This window comes from Ammospiza caudacuta, chromosome 5 (assembly GCF_027887145.1).
Source record: "Ammospiza caudacuta isolate bAmmCau1 chromosome 5, bAmmCau1.pri, whole genome shotgun sequence".
Taxonomy (NCBI): domain Eukaryota; kingdom Metazoa; phylum Chordata; class Aves; order Passeriformes; family Passerellidae; genus Ammospiza; species Ammospiza caudacuta.
Genome location: NC_080597.1, coordinates 68,157,244 through 68,175,517, shown reverse-complemented (window position 1 = coordinate 68,175,517; position 18,274 = coordinate 68,157,244). Strand labels below are relative to the sequence as shown.

Below are 18,274 nucleotides of genomic sequence, written 5' to 3'. Positions count from 1 at the left end.
TTGAAAATGGGGATGGGAACAACTGGAAGAGGGGAGGGTTGTCTCCCAAGTAAATGTCAGAGACCTTTGCTTAATAGCCTGTCTTTTTAATGTGCATTGAATGCACTGACAAGCACTGTGGCCTCCTGACCTTCAAGCATTTACCCCTGCCTGAGAAAGGAGAGCAAAGCTGCTTTGAGAAGAAATTGTTTTAGAGCTGAATTACATTTAGTGTCATTCTTGTTCAGCTTTACTGTGAAGTGACCCTTGCAGCCCTTTAGCCCCATGTGCACAGTTGGAAACCATTTCTGTGCCTGAGCTTTCTGAATCAAACACTTGCAGTCTCTTCAAACAGCCTTTCAAAAGTGAAGCCCAAACATCATGAATGTGAACTCTTATTTTTCTAGGGTTTATGTAAGTAATCCATGAGCTGTCTACAAGAGTTCTTTGAAAGAAAAATAATGAAGCCAAGGCTTTCGTATCACTCAAACAATGACATTACACACTGTCCTTCAATCTCCAGTTTCTTCAGATTTAAGAAAAGTGGTATAAATTACAAATGGAGGATTGCAGCAGAAATATAAGACCTGCACAGTTGTTTATGACTGAGCTGGCCTGCAACACCTGACACCAGCCATTTCTAAAGGCTTATTTTCTAAAGCAGAAGATTGCAATATGGCTTTGGTTTCTGCTGGTTCTTTACAGGGTAATTGCATTGAAATTTTCTGGTAGTTTACAGTATGCTAGCACTTCTGATACACAGCTGCTCTCCCTAACACCCTGGAGAAACAGCCATGGGTTTAATTCATCTAAGGTTCTTCTGCACCAGCCTGTGCAGGCATTGTCCTGATCCTGTGACCAGGAGTCCTGACCTTAGGTTTTCAAGACAGAAAACTGCAGTGTGGGGAGATGGGGAAACACACAGACAGTCTCTGGAACCAGGAGGAAAAGAATGCATTGGTTATTTCTCATGTACTATTATCCTTTTCACGCAGCCATTAATATGCATCTGCATGCCAGGAACAACGACGTGCCAGCTGCGCCTTTAGCAAAAACTCCGTGTAATTCAGCGTGACTTTGTGAAATGGGAAGAATTTAAAGACAGTGTGGCTATGCTAATTCTGATGTTAATTTCTGTAGGAACTTAATATTCTGTGTCATTCTTTTGCCTGTGCAATAATCTCTGCTTTGCATCTTCTGGCGTGGTATTTTACTTTTTGTTTTAAATGGCAACACTGAATGCAGATTGTGCAGATCTTTCAGAATATGGAGTCAATTCAGGTCTTTCCAAAAAAAAAAAGTCTCTTCATTACTCTAAATTCTATTACTACACATGCCACAGCAGTGGCACATTAGGGTGGTGACAATTTTGCACATTGGCAGTCAGGCTTTGAAAGAAAGAATATATTTACAGAGGAAATATTTGGAAATGTTTTTGCAGCTGATTAATTTGGATGTGCAGCTTTCAAGTTATATGCTTTGGAGTACACTGTACAGCAAAAAAATTAAAGTATTTAATTAAAAAGAATATAATAAATTAGAAGAATAGTAGCTGTACATTGGTGGTGTATATTTGGAGTCAGGTGGGGTTTTGTTCATAGGCTACATAGGTTTATCAGAAGGTGGCATTCTGATATCTGACGTAATAGATGTTTTATTTATGAAACCTTGACATTATTAAACAAGGGGGATCAACACCACAGAAAAATGCATTGGGAAGGAGGTTATAAAATTTGAAGCTTGGTAGCAAACAGCTTATAGTTGTGTAAAAAAACCCTACAACTTTTTACCAATCTTTATTTCTTTTTTTTTAGTGCTTAAATTATCATAGAATATTCTCAGTATGAATTTAATATTAAAGAATTGTTATAAATAATTTATCTTTTAGATAGTGTTAACAATTTCATACAAATTTATAAGTAAGATTCTCCATATACAATCATGGCCTATCTTTCAGAGCACATAAACACCTGCTTGTTTTTAAAAATTTCTCAGTTTTTACTTTTGGCTTTTACATTTAGGCAAGTGGCAAACTCAGAAAAAATAGACTTGATGTCCAGGTTCTGAGTGCAGCATCCCAGTTCTGTTATGTGCTTCAGTTCTGTGATTAGTGTGACTTGCACAGGGGAAATTGCTCACCTGCTCCTGTACCTTGCTGCAGCAAAGCACAGGCTGGGTACTTCAGGGTTTTGCTGGTGTCAGTGTCAGTCCTGGGCCTTGGACTTTTTCTGCTACAGCCAAAACCTACATCAGACAATCAGATAAAAATAGAGGAATGAGTAACTCAGCTCCCTGATGATGCTGTCATTGCCTTAGTTGCACTTGCCTAATATATGCTGAGAGGCAAAGTACTTTAATACTATTTTTTACCACTAAACCTCCCCCCACCTCCAAAAATTGAAAAACAAACAAACTTATTATTTTTTTAATAAGGACGCTGATTTATACCTCAATTTCCTGAAACTCAGTGAAAAACACTGATTGAAGGCTTCATCCATGTGTTGCTAAACTCAGGGGAAGCTTTGCTGTTCAGTTCCTCAGAAGTGCAGGTGATGACAAAATGAGGTGAACACAGGGTCATTTCCCTCAAAGCTTATCTTGGCATTTCTGTAAGTATAACTTAAACCAAAACAGCAGATCAAACTAACTGCAGGCTTTAAGGAGATAAATGTATGTGTCTTATTGTGGTGGCCTGTACAATTTATTCAGTATGAAGAACAGACAAGTCCAGTGCATATGTGCAGCTTCTGCATTAAATAGGAGTGAAAACAAGATTCTGAAGTGGTTAGGGCATAAATTGGGTGGCTTAGATGAAATACACATGCAGTTGAATCAGTGCACATACATGATTATTAATATGTGCCTGGTTTGTATGAATCTTAGGGTTTTCTTTCCTTTAATCTTTTCTTTACTGGTATCCAAGGTATCATATTTTTATATTCTTTTTTTTTGTTCTTTACTAATGTTAAAGTGTAATGCTTATTAGCATGGGGAAGAAGTAATTTCAATATAAATTATGATTAAAGTATGAGTGTGATATGTTAAACACTACTGATAAAGTAATTGTTTGCTTGAAATGTCTTAGCAAAATTGTGCTGTTAAGCACTTTGTAAAATTCCATTACAACTGAGATTTATTTTTCAATAATTTTTTAAGACATGCTTTTTTATTCTCCAAAGGCATTATGCTATTAACAGATTTACCACATAATACAGAACCATCAAAAATAGCAGCATTTACATCTTAATTTGCATAAGGACTTGTTCTAATCCAGATTCCATTGTTAAAGTGCTGGAATAACTGCAGTGATGTATGTGAGATTCAATTTCAGTCTCCTTCTTAACACATTTCATGTATAATTTTAGTGGAATATCTGTGTTTTTACTGGGGAAATTTTACTGAGACCAGATTGCACTAAAGAGTGTCCAGTTGCATTGGATACTCTTTAAATACCAGTTATCAGAGCTGAAGCAAAGAGATGATGAGAGGCATATTACCTGCTCTTTTAGGGGATCTCTGGTGGGTGCAAGTACATCCAGGTCTCTCCAGCAATGCCTGCTCCTCTGTGAGATCTATATCCTTGGCCAGATGTTAGACCCTTTCAATTTAAAATTAAATGACTGCTTTTAATTTGGTACAGATGAGAAACAAATTAGGGAGTCTTCATTCTGAATTTATGTTTCTCAGTCACAAAAACAGTAACTAGATTTGGAAAGATTTGGAAAGCTTCCTTAACGGTAAACAATAAATGGTACTACACGTGTATCTTATTGTAAAAGCCTTTAATGAAACATATCTGAGCTCTACTGGCAGTCATTAGGAGCTGAAAATTTGTTATGTCTTCTCTGTTGAACTGCTTTAGCAGTATAATCTCTGATAATTAAAGCACAATCATTTTTAAGGAGTTCTTTTCACAGCTTATAGCAATTTTGCAGCTGACTCTGTCAGACTTGCATTAAAGATTGATCTTAAATTATTAAATGATATTTCGTGCAACTGTAATTTCCGTGAGAGGATATTTTTTCATGTTATTTGCTAGGAAGCTTTAGACTGCTAAAGAACACTTTTGGCAAAGTAAAGGGAAATATTTGTGAAGCAGAAACTATAATTATGAACATGTGTAGTTAAACCTCTTAGGCACTTGGCTCATGCTGAACAAGGTTGTAAAATAATAGGACCATGCTCTTCAAAGTGGACACCATATTGAAGGAATTGCTTCATCACTTCTGCTTAACATCTGGGTGCTTTGAAGAATCTGCTACACACCTGTTAAAATGTAAGGTGAAGTTGCAGATGAAGAGTAGAAATATGAGGAGAGGTTGTTTCAGTGAGAATGAGCAGCAGTCAGCAGGTCCAGCCACTGGGTCAGAGGAGATTCTTCCCAGATCCATCTGTGAAGCCTTCTGATGGGGGTATTTAGGCAAGGTTTTGTGGAAGGTGAGACCAAAACAGCCATTCAGGCTTTGCTCCAAAAGAGATGTTGGGCTGAGGGAGTTAGTTTGGCCTAGAGGTCCTGGCTGAGAACGGAGAAAGGTTTCTTCTTCTATGGGCAATGGGACAAAAGCTAAGCAGCTCATGGTGCCATTCACAGCTGACCATTTCCATCTTGAAACCTGCCACTGGGACTCAGTATTCTTCTCAAAGCAATATTTTCTCAAAAAGAAGTGCACAGAAAAGGATCTGCCCTTCGCATGCCATGAACAATTGACTTGCTGCTGACTTTCTCATGGAAGCCAGTGGTGGAACTTAAAGATCCTGAGCTGCTGGCCCAGTCAAAGGGTTATTCCTTCTCTTTGTGTCTGTACCAATGCTGCATTGCTGGATTCCTTGTTCCCAATTATCTGTGGTCCAGGGGGAGTCCTTGAAAGAGCAGTTGGTAGAGCAGTCAACTTGGAATGCTCCTGAGAACTTGTTCTGTGAAGACCATGATTGAGATGAACTATGTTCATATGGAAAAGGAGTGCTGGGGGGAAAAAATGGAAAAATGTTATACCTTCTGTCACTGGATGGCCTAACTACATAAATTAAAAGCTTTAAACCCCCAAGTCTGAACATTAGGATGTCTGCTACTAAGAACCAAATGTATCCTGAAGAGATTTCCGTCTACATTGACATTTTCTTGCTATAGAATAACAGATATGACAGAGAAATTATGTCTTGCTTCCCAAATGTTTCCATTTGGGAAATGTAAAACAACTATTCCAAGCAAGGGTTTTACACTTTGAAAACAGGAAAGAATGGAAGGGGCCATCTGGCCTTGATCACTGGGGCTGTCTTATCTCTGGGAGCTCCTTGCAGGGCCAACAGCTTGTCACATTTGGGAAGATAAGACGGTCAAAGAGGGCAAAGAAACAAAGTACTAATATTTCTTCTTGCCAACAAAAGCAATATATCTTCTTGTGGAGCAGAAGATTTTGTGCATCCATCCTTATGCACAGAGATTGCATAGCTTCTGTATTTTCCTCGCTCAGTGCAGCCAAAACATAATGAATTAATCTTTGCTTTGCTTTTTCAAACATTCTTCCAAACATTTATACAAAATTGTGTTGATATATTTGTAACAGATAGTTAGCACTTGATATATATTCCCGTATCATTATTGCATTGGAATAAAAGGGTCTTCAACATTTGCAGAACACAACTTTTCACCTAATTTTCTGAATCCTCACCTTAATTTCAAACTGTTATTTACTATGTACAGTACTTTTACTTTATAGTTAAAAATACCTTTAAATAGCACATTAGCAAACTTTCAAACAACAGAGAAATAAGTATTGGAGGACTATGCATCACACTTAGGTGTTCATAACCATAGAAGTCATAGAATGAGGTGAGCCTGTCTTTGGCTGATGAAATTGAGTCCCCTCTGTGCAATCTAACTGCACTATTACAAACACTGTAGTAAGATCTGGAAAATTCACAAAACCTTAGATGGACTGTTTTGCCTTCTTGTGTTTTAATGTCACATATAAATTGTATATCCCTCTTTTTTTTCATTTTCTGGCTATGGGAACAGTGGACATTGGCGAGATTAATGTGATAACAATGGGATTTTAGTGATCTTTTCTTCATATCCAGGCCCCTTCATTCTGTTTTAGAATCAGTGGAATTTTGGTACATTATAAAAATTTCTTCAGTATTTCACAAAACTTGCCTTTATTTCTTCTTCAAAAGTCTGGTTGTCTATAACCTATTCATTTATCCCCATAAATGCTGAGAGATGAGTGCTGTCAGCTTAGGTCATTAAAAAAATACAATGCTATTTAAAATCACTAGTTGAGTAGTGAGAGGTGTAAATGCAGAACATGGGTAATTTCTGGGCAGAATGTTAGTAATTCTATTTTGACTTCTATTCATATGCCTTCTATAAATTACTATAAGAATTTCTATTTGACCTCTGGTGTTGCCTAATAATGACAAAAAATAGCTATGAAGCCTGCTGCTATGATAATTTTGTAGCCTTTTCCCCCTCCGTCACTAACAGCAAATCTTATAAAAAACATCTAAATGTGAAAGTGAAGGCTTTTTCTGAGCAAGAAAATAAAGTGGGGTTAGGCTGAAAAAATATAGGAAAGCTTTGTCTCCCAGTTTCCGAAACTAATCTCATTTATCTTCATTTTCTGAACATCACTTTTCAATTGAATCAGGAGCAGTGTATTATGTATTTTTTTTCCTTTCTGATAATCAGAGAAATATTGACCTATTTTGAAAACAATTATTCCTCTCACTACTGACAGCTTTCATTACTTCAGTTGTTGCTATTTTTATATAAAAGAGCTATAAAGGAACTTGAGCTGAATGTAATCTTAACTGTTGAGAACTGGATGTGGATCTCCAACATACCACATGACTTCAATTCTCAGAGTTAAGGTTTAACCTTGCCTCTTTAGATTATAACATATTATCCAAGCAGAAGTCAGCTAATGGACCTTAAATTAGTGTGAGTGGTCAAGAAAGATCTGGCATATCATTACATGAATCTCCCTTCCCTGAAGTCAGCAGAAAAATACTGCATCAGTTTCAGTAGGGGAAAAAAAAGGTTATAGTTATAGCCAGGTTACTCTGCATTAAGATGTCTTGGTTTTTTACCCTTGTAATTGAGCAGTGCTCTGTTCTGCAAGTACAGGTTTAATATAAAAATAGGTTTTAATGAAATGAAAATAAAGATTTTTTTAGTCTAGGACCTTCTATATTTAGTTCTACCTGTAGTGTGGCTAGGGGTGTACCTGTGAAAATCCTTTGACTTTAGCAAATATAATTGCTTAAAAAATGAGAAAAAATACAAAAAGAAAAGAAAGAAAACAAAATCTTCCTGTGCTGTCAAAGTAGATGTTTCACTAAGTTGGCTTATCATGTAATGTGGTTGGTGGCTCTTTAGTGTTTTGGCTACTTTATCATCAATCTGATCACAGCCCAGGTGACAGGAGCAGCGTTGTACCTTCCAATGCCCCAGTAAATGACCTGTGTCTGTCTACCTTCGATCAGACAGCTCCCTCCATCATCCAGATCACTGGGAAGTTGCTGTGGGAAGGCATGTGCACACTCCTTTTGTCTTGTCACTGCTTCATGCAGGGACAGCTTGTGTGTGGGAGAGGGGGGTTTGTCAATTGTCCTGCAGAACATGATCACCTTACAATAGGTGATACATCCAGTGCAATGTTTGTGCCAAACTAATAATGGTAGGAACAAACCAGCCTTTTGTGCAGGCTTTCTGTTGGTGCCCTTTGCAGGAAAAAAAAATTGCTGCTGCTTCTTTAAGTCATGGGGACTCCCATTTTCTGTGACAGCTTTCCAATTGTTAAATAAACTCTGACCATGAGCAGCTGTCAGACAGATATTGCACTGAAGGCTTCAGTTAAAAGGAGCACCAGACAACATTTCAGTGCCTAAAGACCCTTATTTATTTTGTTTTAAAGACACACTTTAAAAAAAAACCCAAAACCACAATGAGATATTACAAGTCCTTCACTGGAAAAGAGAAACAAAAACCATTTTATTTTATATGCTATATGCAATTTTCTTGTGAAAGAATATAGAACATATACTCACATATAGAATGTGAGTATGTCCATTTTTGAGAAAAAAGCCTATGTGGAGCATGAAATGTCTCAAATGTACACTTTTGTCTGGTAGCAAGGTAGGAAATTGAGATGCAGAAATCCTGACATTAGACTTTATAAATACTACTAATCATATTCAAATTCTTGTGAGAAAGCAGGAGGAATTATACTGAGCTTCCTCAAAGTCATGGAATGTAGTTTTATCGTTTCTACTTTTGACAGTAATCTAGTTCAACACTTGTGATGTTATTGCTTTTTGCCATCTGAACAATTTGAGCTGGTTGAAGATGTCCTTGCTCATTGCAGGGGGATTGGACTGGATGACCTTTAAAGGTCCCTTCCAACCCAAACTATTCTATGGTTCCATAATTCTGTGACAATGTTGCACCCTGATGTACAGGAAAGCAAAAAAAAGGAGTTTTCACTAGAGAAGGTATAACAGACTAACTCCAATATGCAAGAAAATCATCTCAAGGTAAATATATAGTGAATATATTGGAAGAAACCTTATAATTTACATTAAAATTACAGCTGGGGAGGGAGATTGCCATTAAGTTAGGAAGAAGGTGTACTTCCAACTATTCCAGTTTACAGACTGAAACTCTACCTGACTAAAAGTCAAGCTGGAGAACTCTGACTTGGAATCAGAGTTGACCAGAGCCCCACTAGAAGATATTTAGAAGATAGGTTCAGCTCACCTGGCTGAGGAGACAGTGAGTCAGCTCTGGACATGCCTTTTCCCACTGACATTGAAGCAGAAGCCTAGCTTAAACACAAATTAAAACAAAATCAAACCAAACACAAAATAAAACAAAAACTAGTCATGGTGATTAATTTCAAAAGGCAAGGTGTGGGCTAATTGTGTGGAGGCAGGAGTTCTAGACAATATATAAAAAGTATTTATTGAAAAATCAATATTTTTTCATGTTTAAGAGCAAATATAATGCATATTTCATTTGCAAGTAATAGTAAGTAAATATTGATTTTAAGTTTAGCTTCTTCTTAAATTTCGAATTTAAATAACTCACTAGCTAAGTAACTAGTTAACTAATATGTGTCTTCACCATTCCAGTTTTGTTTAAAGACAGAGAGGAACATATCTAGTAAAAATATAAAGCAGTAGGAAATGGAAAAAGTCAATTTAAAAATCAATCCTCCCTGATTTTTTCCATCGACTCCTGCTAGAAATAACACCCACAATTTTATAACTGAAATGGATCATAAAAAAAAAAAATCTCAGAGTGTTCAATTATTTATTTTATGCTTTTGAAAACACTTTTGGGTAATGGGTTTCACTTTTTCACCTTTCATTTACTTCATTCTTCCACTCAGGAGAACGGAAACCATTTAAAAATGGAAAATGGTAACATTTTCTTGTTTGTGCTTGTACTTGTGCTTTTGAGTCAATGTGCTTCACACAGATGCAGGTGACGGTCTTAAAGCCATGGTAAACATAATGCACCATGGTTTTAAACAATCTGATTTCTATACAGAACTAAATGTTTATATAATATAGGGCTTTGTGGAGATTTGAACCAGGAAATTAATTTATTTTATTTCAATTTTTGGAAAGCAAAATATAGAAGGGAAGGTTTGGGAGCAGTACACCAACAATGGAATTAATTGCTATAGTCAATGCAAATATGATTTTTCATGTGTGAAGGAAGCATGAGGAAGGGTCCTTTAATAAAAAACAACCAACTTGAGACCATAATAGAGTTGGTAATCTTTGGACATATTGGTTGTGGATTAGCAGAAAATTTATTCATTAAAGACATGGAAAAAAGGAGTAAAATCAGTCTTCCATCTTATTTCTTTGTCTTCCAAATTTTCCATTTTGAAGCAAAAATGGAATTTTCCTTTTTGCTGTCTTAATTAATGAATGATTCTAAGCTGTCATCCCTGGGGTATGAGATTAAGGCTGGGAAATGGCTGGGACAAATATGTTTATCTGTTCTAGGTTTCAGAGCAGAAAGCAGGCATAATGGCAGGGACAATGTGAGAGTTGAGTTGGACGTGAAACTTTCTGGCTAGGCAAGCAAGACAACCTTCTGAACATGGATCTTGCTGGAATAAACTTTCACCATGGCTCCTTTCCTGCTAGAGAACATGACGTGGCACAGAAACTGTGTTGGATCCAATGCTTTTCCAGAGAGTCAGGTTCACTGGGCACGGGGAGCAGGCACAGCAGCAAATCACTTGTTCCCTGGTGACAGCAGCCAGGAGCAAACGTGCCTTTCCAAAGCAGCTCGTGGCCACTGCTGCTTGTCCTGCTGTTCCTTCCTTGAAGAGAGGCTACAGGCCAGAAAATCTGGTGTGGTTTGTGAGCCTGCTTCCAGCTGCTGTTTGTCTCTGCACTGTTGGGAGAAGGGCCTTGAGGCACTCAGGAGAGGAATTTCTGGGAGTGAGCTGCAGGGCAGGCAGGTTGTCCTGATGGGGATTTTGAAGTTCATAATGAATTTTCATTCTCAGAGGGAGGCGAGGCTTTCTGTTCCAGAGTGGATGTAGATTGTTATTGGGATTGGGTAGATTAAGAAGGAGGTTTTGACTGCGTTTGTAATTGTGTTGGGGGCGTTCTTGAGGTTGTTGGATAGAAGTGCAAATAGGATGGGCATGGAGAGGGTTACTAGGGTCAAGGGTATGAATTTGTTTAGGACTAATGAGAGGTCCATTATTTTACTTGGACTTGCACCAAGATGAGTGGCTCCTAAGACCACTGGATTACTGCTATCCTTTGAAAGTAAGGAGACCGAGGTTTTATACTCAGATATATGAATTAGCAGTTCTCGCTGGTTTTACCTCTCCTCAGCAGGTAAGAAGGGTTTAACTGGCAGGGAGTGTGCCAGCTCTGTTGTAGGGATCTTTGCTGCAGCTTAGCTACAGATATATGATGGCACTCTTGGGTTTTTACAGGTGGCACAGCATGGTGGCCACCACAGTCAGCTGTATGAATAGATTCAGGTCAGCAAAGCTAAATAGAAGAAAAACCTCAAAGACAAGTCTTTTATGTTTTGTATTCAACTTTATCCCTTTTATTTTTTTCTGTGCTATATGCTTGTATGCCATTTCCACTTGTCTGATTGGATGCCTCTGTTTTGTTTTCTGTTTTCTGCAGGATAAAAGCATGGGTGGATAAGATGCAAGAAGATCTCGTGACGCTCGCACGAACTGCAAGTGGGGTGGACCAGCTTGCTGAAGTAAGGAGAGGTGTCCTAGGCTGCTGTAACTAGAAACTAAAGGGCTTGCACCTTCCAGGCTTTACAGTCATTTCATCCCAACATACAAAAATGGTTTTAGGGGATTAATTTAACTCTGTAGTGCTTACTGAGAGAGAAATGAAGAACAGATATCCATCAATTCACTCTCAGTGTTGCAGCACTTCCTCATTGATAATATTTAATCAGCTTTGCAGTATCTGACATAAGGCTTGCCATTGTTGCAAGACTTCCACTGAAGCAAGCACTTTTATGTTCTGTTTGTCAAATATGGTATCCAGGAAGCAACCATTCACAGTGGTGAATTCTGCTCTCTATTAGCAAGGGCACCTATCTTTCTGACACATATTTCATGAATTGAGGCAACTTTTTGTTAGCAGAAACACAGATGAGAATGAAAACTACTTTTATTCAGCTGTTCGATTTAACACCAAGTTTGTTTTAGAGAGGAATTTACAAATCTCTCATTGAGATTTTTTTTTTGGTGTTATTCTTTTATTCATAGATGGTGACAACACATGTGCCATTGCAGAAAAATGAAGGCACAATTAAGAACGTCATAATTACACTGTCTATACAATTTTGTGTGTATACATCACAATCCAGTATACAACCATATGATCATACCTCTCCCTATCCCTGCACAAGAGCTATGGCTCTTTATTTGAACTGATGGATGTCTGATTTAAGGTGAAGGGAATTTTGCTGCTGCATCAGGAAACTGAACTATTGTTTGTCAGCAAAAGCCCCTGGTGCTGGGGAACTGGATGCGAAGCCTTGAAATTTGGTTTTCAGAAAATGATTCCAAATAATCCATGAAATGGATAGCAGAGGTTTGAGCAGATTGCTTCAAAAGGTTTTTGAAGTGTTAAGAAACACAGAGAAAAAATAAGGTGCGAAGTTGTCAGATTTACCATTGTGTATTAATGTATTCCTTTGACTTTAATGACCTTCATGTCTTGTTTGTATCCTGTCCCAGAAGGACATTTTGTCTTTACTGGCTATAAGAGGAGGTTGGATGATTAGCTCAGATGTCCATTAGCTCAGATGAGATCACCACTGTCTTATAAAAGGAAGGGCTGTGTCACTGCATGCACAATGAACATAAATGAAGATTGCAGAGTTCATTTTAGTTCTGGCCTTTCTTAATATCTGACTGCATCATATTGCAACACAATTTAAGGCAGATGCTTTACATGCATGTATTAATCTTTAAAAAACATAAAAAAACTGAAAACAAAATCTTGAAATCCTAACACAAATCATCAGATTTGTAGAAGCATTGGTTTCCAGCACAGAAATGTCCAGAGGAAATGCAAGGTTTGGAAGCATGGAACTCTCATCGGAGTTTCTGCAGGTGGATTTCACATGTTTCTGCTGACAGAGAACAAAAAGAATTACAAACCATCAGTTTCCAGGTTCTGGTGGGGACTTTCTGCTACAAGTCTCTTTTTGCTTGTTTAATTTAGGTGTGAACTGGTCTGTTCTGCACTTGCTGAGTCTCTTTTTTCCCTTCCATTCAGCATCTTGCTACTGATTCACCATTCAGCTTTCCATTCCTTTCCTGCTGTGATGCTTGGCTGTCTTTCATTTCTCCTCAACCTATGCTATGTTTCTGTCTCAGCTCCTGCCTTTGCTGCTTCACCAGTCTGCCTTTCTATTTTACAGTACTTTCTTGTCTCTATTTTGGGATCTTTCTCCTCAGCTTTTTCCAGATCAGCACCTCTCTCTTAACTCCTTCATTTTTCTCAGCATTTCCAAAACATTCTGTACAGGTGTGTGTGGCCAGTCTGTTCCAATATGCTCATCTCTTTGCTTCCACAGGAATTTCTCTTCCCCTTTCTCACATTTTTCTCCATTACTAATTCTCAGTCCCAGACCTGTAATTTTCTCCTGTATCATTTTTCTATCTCACCTTCTCTTCCAGTCTCTCTTTACTCTTTGCCCTTTTCCAGTCTGTTATCTCCAGTCTCTTGCCCTTTGTCCTTCATTCAGTTTTCCTCTCCTCCTTGCCCCGCTGTGTAGACCTGAGAGACCACAGCCAAGTCTGATCTTGAGCTGCAGAGGAGGTGGGACATTCTCTAGGAGTGATGTTTCTGAGTTAAAATACACCTGTGTTCTCAGCAATTTAGCTGATTAATCTCTGCAGTGATCTTCAGGTCCTTTTCAGGCTAATTTTTTTTTAACACTAAAGACTAAAATATATCTTTAAAAACACAGTATTGAGGTTTTAATCTACAATCAATAGGTAACAGGAAAATTAGTTACATAGGATTTCTAACTGGACCAAAACAATGAGGAAATGTCTCAACCATTTTGCTATGCCTTCTTGTGCAAGGACCATATGGTAAAATAGATAATCAAAAGCCAAGAGACTGATGTTTCATTCTTTTTTTTCCCCTGAGGAAAATGTTAGTTTATGTTGTTAATATTTGGCAAATTTACAAGCTACTAAACAGTCTTATGATGAAAACTACTGGGCAAGCCTAATAATCTGTAGTGCTACCAGCTTTGCCACAGTGCCATTCATGTGGATAAAAACAAAAACATGAGTGTGTGAATACTATAGGTAAGTTTCTTTTGAAAAGCCAGAATTTGCAATAGACTTGAAGGAAATAGTGTTATCTCAGATGATGTTCACAAGATGGTCGATATGTGCTTGTAATCCCAGGATTAAAAGCATGAAAGGGAGATGTTTCCATGTAAAATATCCCACTGTATCAAAGCCATGTGTTTGACCTATGTGGCACGATGTCTTTTTCTAGACAGGAGGTTTTAATTAGCTCTCCTGGCTGCAAGGGAAAACACAAAGCCCTGCAAGGTGTAACCCATGCACCCTCCCATTCTTCTTGTTTACAGGCTATTGTCACTTGCCCATTTCTATTTCTGAATGACATCTTTTTTTTTTTTTTCTTGCTCACTGCCTATTAACATTTAGTTAGATCTTTCTGAAATGAACCACAATCTTGGAAAAATGGAGACTACAAGACATGAAAAACAGCATGCCTGCACGCTTGTCACTTTTATTCACAAAATTTGCCTTCAGATGCTCAAGCTTTAAAAATGCTTACAGTCAGACTGAATTTTCAGCTTTTTTTCTGATTTATTTCTTCTTCCAGCTCCAGAATTATTTGGACCAAACTTGTAGTCTTCATGTAAACTTGAAAAAAAGAAATAATTTGTTTGGGTTTTCTTCTTCTTTTTTCTCTAAAAGCAGAGTAAAAATTTTAAAAAGAAGGAGCAGATTGCTCCTATTTTAAAATAGTAAACATGACTTTCTGTCAAAAGTTGTAATAATCAGATTGGTAGGAGAAATATCTAATTTTGCCAAGTGTGAGGATAAAGCTCTTAGCAAGAACATGTAACAGATTATAACCATTTCACAGCCTGGTCAATCTTTCCCTGGACTCAGGGGAAGAATTCCCAGTGATTCAGCTGAAGTCAGGATCTGTGTCTGCTTTGTGCAATTAAGTCTTCTATGAAGATCTCTAAAGTGACCTAAACAGCTCTCAAAGTAGCACAATTAATATGTTCTCATCTAGAGTGAATTAACATAAACCATAAATTTTTCAATTAGCTGCAGTGCTAATGGTGCTCCCATAATTTGCTGAAAGTATCTTGGGGTTCATCAGTGCTGTTTGTGTTTGGATGTGCCTTGGATGTCTGGGGGTCTTTGTGCTGCAGGGAAATGTACAATGCAAACACTGTACAATGATCTCTTCTGCAGAACTATAAAATATTTTTTTTCATGACCAGGAGGGAGAGGGATAAAGTACTACTTTAATTCTCAATTATTTTGATTTTAGACTGGGAGAACTTTTGAGCAGAAGGATGTAGGTGGTGATTGGGTTGGGGCTGTGGCTGAGCCCCATCCCCAGTGGGCACAGCTGTGAGCAGCAGGTGAGCAGCACTGACAGCAATGAGCCAGGGAGTGCCCAGGGGCACTGACCGACACCAAAGGAACAGAGGGACACAGGGGCAGGGCATCAACATGGGAGATATAAATGTTGGGCTAAAGGACAAGGGCAGATGCCTGCAGCCTTCTGAAGTGATATGGTGTTACTCTGTATGGGCAGATGCTTGAACCCTTCTGAAATTGGATGGTGATCCTCTGTGTATCATGGCCATCTCAACTGTGAAATGCTGCAACAGAAAGGATATAAAACTCAGAGTGTAATATGTACTTACAAAGGAATGAAAAAAATGTAGATGACTATTAAAGTCAGGTGAGGTATGTTGAAAGTGGATAGTTGTCCACTTTCAGTACTTTAGCAAGAGTCTAATTTATTCTGCAGTGTGGATGTAGATAACCAGGGAAAGTAATTTTTTGCATTTAAGGTGTTTGAATTCAACATGTACTAAATTTCATGGAATTATATTTAAGGAGAATCTCTTCAGAAGAGGATTCCCTTTTCTTTCTTCATTGACAATTTTCTTACAGTGACTTGGAATCACAATCTTATCCTAATGACTAATCACTCTTTCTCTTGCATATATAATGTAGCCATTGTAACTCTCACTGATCACAACTTTTGAAAATACCTGTAATGAACATTCCACATAGTGTTTAAAAAACCAGAATATTAGGGAGTTTATTAGTTCATTAGTTATTCTGCCTCTGAAAATAGGAATATGTTTGTGCTGATGCATATTTTATACACATTTTCTCTTGTTAGCAATGATGACAGCCCTATAATGCCTGTAAATAAGAAAAACTGCAAAAGAAAGTTTGGATGCCCTTAAAATTAAGAGTTTTATGTTGGGGCTACTCTTATCCATAGGCTGAACCGGGCAAAGTAGCATAACTGGGGTAAAAGCAACTAGGATGTGGAGAGGCAGGTGAGAGTTGTTTATTGTGATGCCCAAAGGAGGCTCAGTGGCATTGGAGTGTCCTGCACAGGTCCAGGAGTTGCACTCCATGATCCCTGTGGGCCTCTTCCAAGTCAGCACATTCTCTGGTTCTGGGATGCTCTCTGGGAATGGTCTCAAATTAGTCTTCCAAAAATAGATTTAAAGCACATATTTAAATCCTGCTTTTTTGGACATTACTATGAGTTTAGGTGAGATCTGGGAGAACTCCAAGTTGGACGTAATACCAGTGTAATATCCCCATTACAGTAATGCAATTATTGCTTCAACAAGGCAGGAAGTCGGGATTCAAGATGCCAAAATACTCAGCTGGTTGAAAGCTGGCAGAGCTCCACTGACTGCAGTGGATTACACTCATTTACGTTTGCTAAGAATCATGACTAACAACATTTGATTTACAAGCCAAGCAGGTAAAAAGTATTTAAAAAAACCTCAACAGATTTTTATACAAAAAGCACAGGCTGTTGCTGCTGTAGTTGCCCAGCTGAAGAAGGTACTGTCCTTAGTCCTTCCTAAGGATTTTTTCCCCTATAAGAGCAAAGGGAATGTTTATAAGGAAGTGTTGTATGTACAGCTTGAGACTTGGAAGCAGGAATACAAGGAAAATCTTGTCCTGTGTGCTTCTTTTTAACTGTCTCTCAACAAAGCACAACTTAGTATATTTTTTTGTTTTATAAGTATTATGTTTAAAGAAGACAAAACAACAAAAGCAACAGCAACAAATAGTCATGTAATTGTCATTTCAGCTTAAGAAGGTTCATGTAACTTTGTCTTACCCGTGAACTCTCTGTGCATTCAGGCATTGCAAAGCTGCTCTGGTGTGAAGGACACGTGGTTTCTACCGAGCAAATGGACTGTTAGAAATAAAAAAAAAAGGGAAGAGACAGCAGCTTAATAGAATTTTAAAGTCCGTGTAGCAAAATAAATTTTGAGATTGATCTCACTAGCTGCGTTTCTCAGTAGGTATTTGGTATTTGAAAAGACAAAAATATGTACAAAGTTCAAATTCACATTCTGGTCTAAAAACTAAATACCTCAGCAGTATGCAGGGAAAAAATAAAGGTGAAGGACCTACTGAACTACAGATTTAAGTACATAGTTCCATTTTCATGAAAGTATGCACAACTTCCATTTTTACATAGAATGTTCACAGCAAAGACTCATGACTAAGCTAATTGACAGCTCATTTAATCTAATAAACTACTACAAGTATGCTTGTGGAATCCAGCTCTAAAATAGCTCTAGGCACAGGAGAGAGAGAAGGAGGGGAACCCTGCAGTACCCAGAAAGGAAGGCTTGGATTAGAGAATCTGCCTCATAGCAGTGCATGAGCTTGTCTGCTCCAAACAGATTGAAGAGAATCCTCTTTTACAGACACGCTGAATTAAAAAATGTGGGTCTGTGTAAAGAGCTTTGATGTGACAAAAACACGGGAGCTTCTCTATGGCCGTTACACCAGAAAATTGCCATCTTGTGCAGAGTAACCTTTTCAGGCAATGGCAGAAATGAATGAAGCATCATATAGAGAGGCAGCTCCAAGGAACTCCACTCCCTGAATCTGTCTCCTTTTTGATACATCTCTGCAAAAACAATCCATGCATGATGTTCATAAGGCATGCTGCTATTACAGTTCCAGGAGCTGTAGGGTGAATCCATATAGGCTGACTTGGCCTGTAAATTATATTCCTACTGAGATAAAAATTCCTACTGTTTCATCCTACAGAAGAAAAAGAGGTATGGGTGGGTGTATGATATGTGGTGATGCGTTTCATTCACCAAATGAGTCCACCAGCAATTGTTAGAAGTTTTTTATTTATTTTGTCTTTTGAATGCTGTTTTATAATAATGAGCTGTTCTGTAGTGAGCTGGGATCCTGCAGGAGCACATCTCAGCCCGAGCTCTGTGTGCCTCATGCACAGATGGTGCGAGTCTGCTCAGGCACTCACATTGGCAGCAGCTTCCCAGGCCACACTTTGAGCTTTCCAGGTCTTGGATCAGCCTCTGGAGTTTAGCTGAGATGAATGGCTTGTAAGAGAGACTGATCTCTGATTTGAGCTGCCCTGGAGCAGGGATGTTCAGGAAAGCTTCCCTCTGCCAGAAGGAATTATAACCTGGAGTAACTTTCTGTTGGGTTCTACAGATTTTAACTTA

The 18,274-nt window shown here is 38.2% G+C and overlaps 1 protein-coding gene across 1 annotated transcript in view; it reads left to right on the top strand.

The window, feature by feature from the left end:
* The window catches only part of CACNA2D1 (calcium voltage-gated channel auxiliary subunit alpha2delta 1), a 360,302-nt gene that overhangs the window by 39,183 nt on the left and 302,845 nt on the right, over positions 1-18,274 (top strand). The window contains exon 2 of the mRNA XM_058804461.1: positions 11,155-11,236. Coding sequence (XP_058660444.1) covers positions 11,155-11,236 — 82 coding nt within the window. The remainder of the gene's footprint in view (positions 1-11,154; positions 11,237-18,274) is intronic.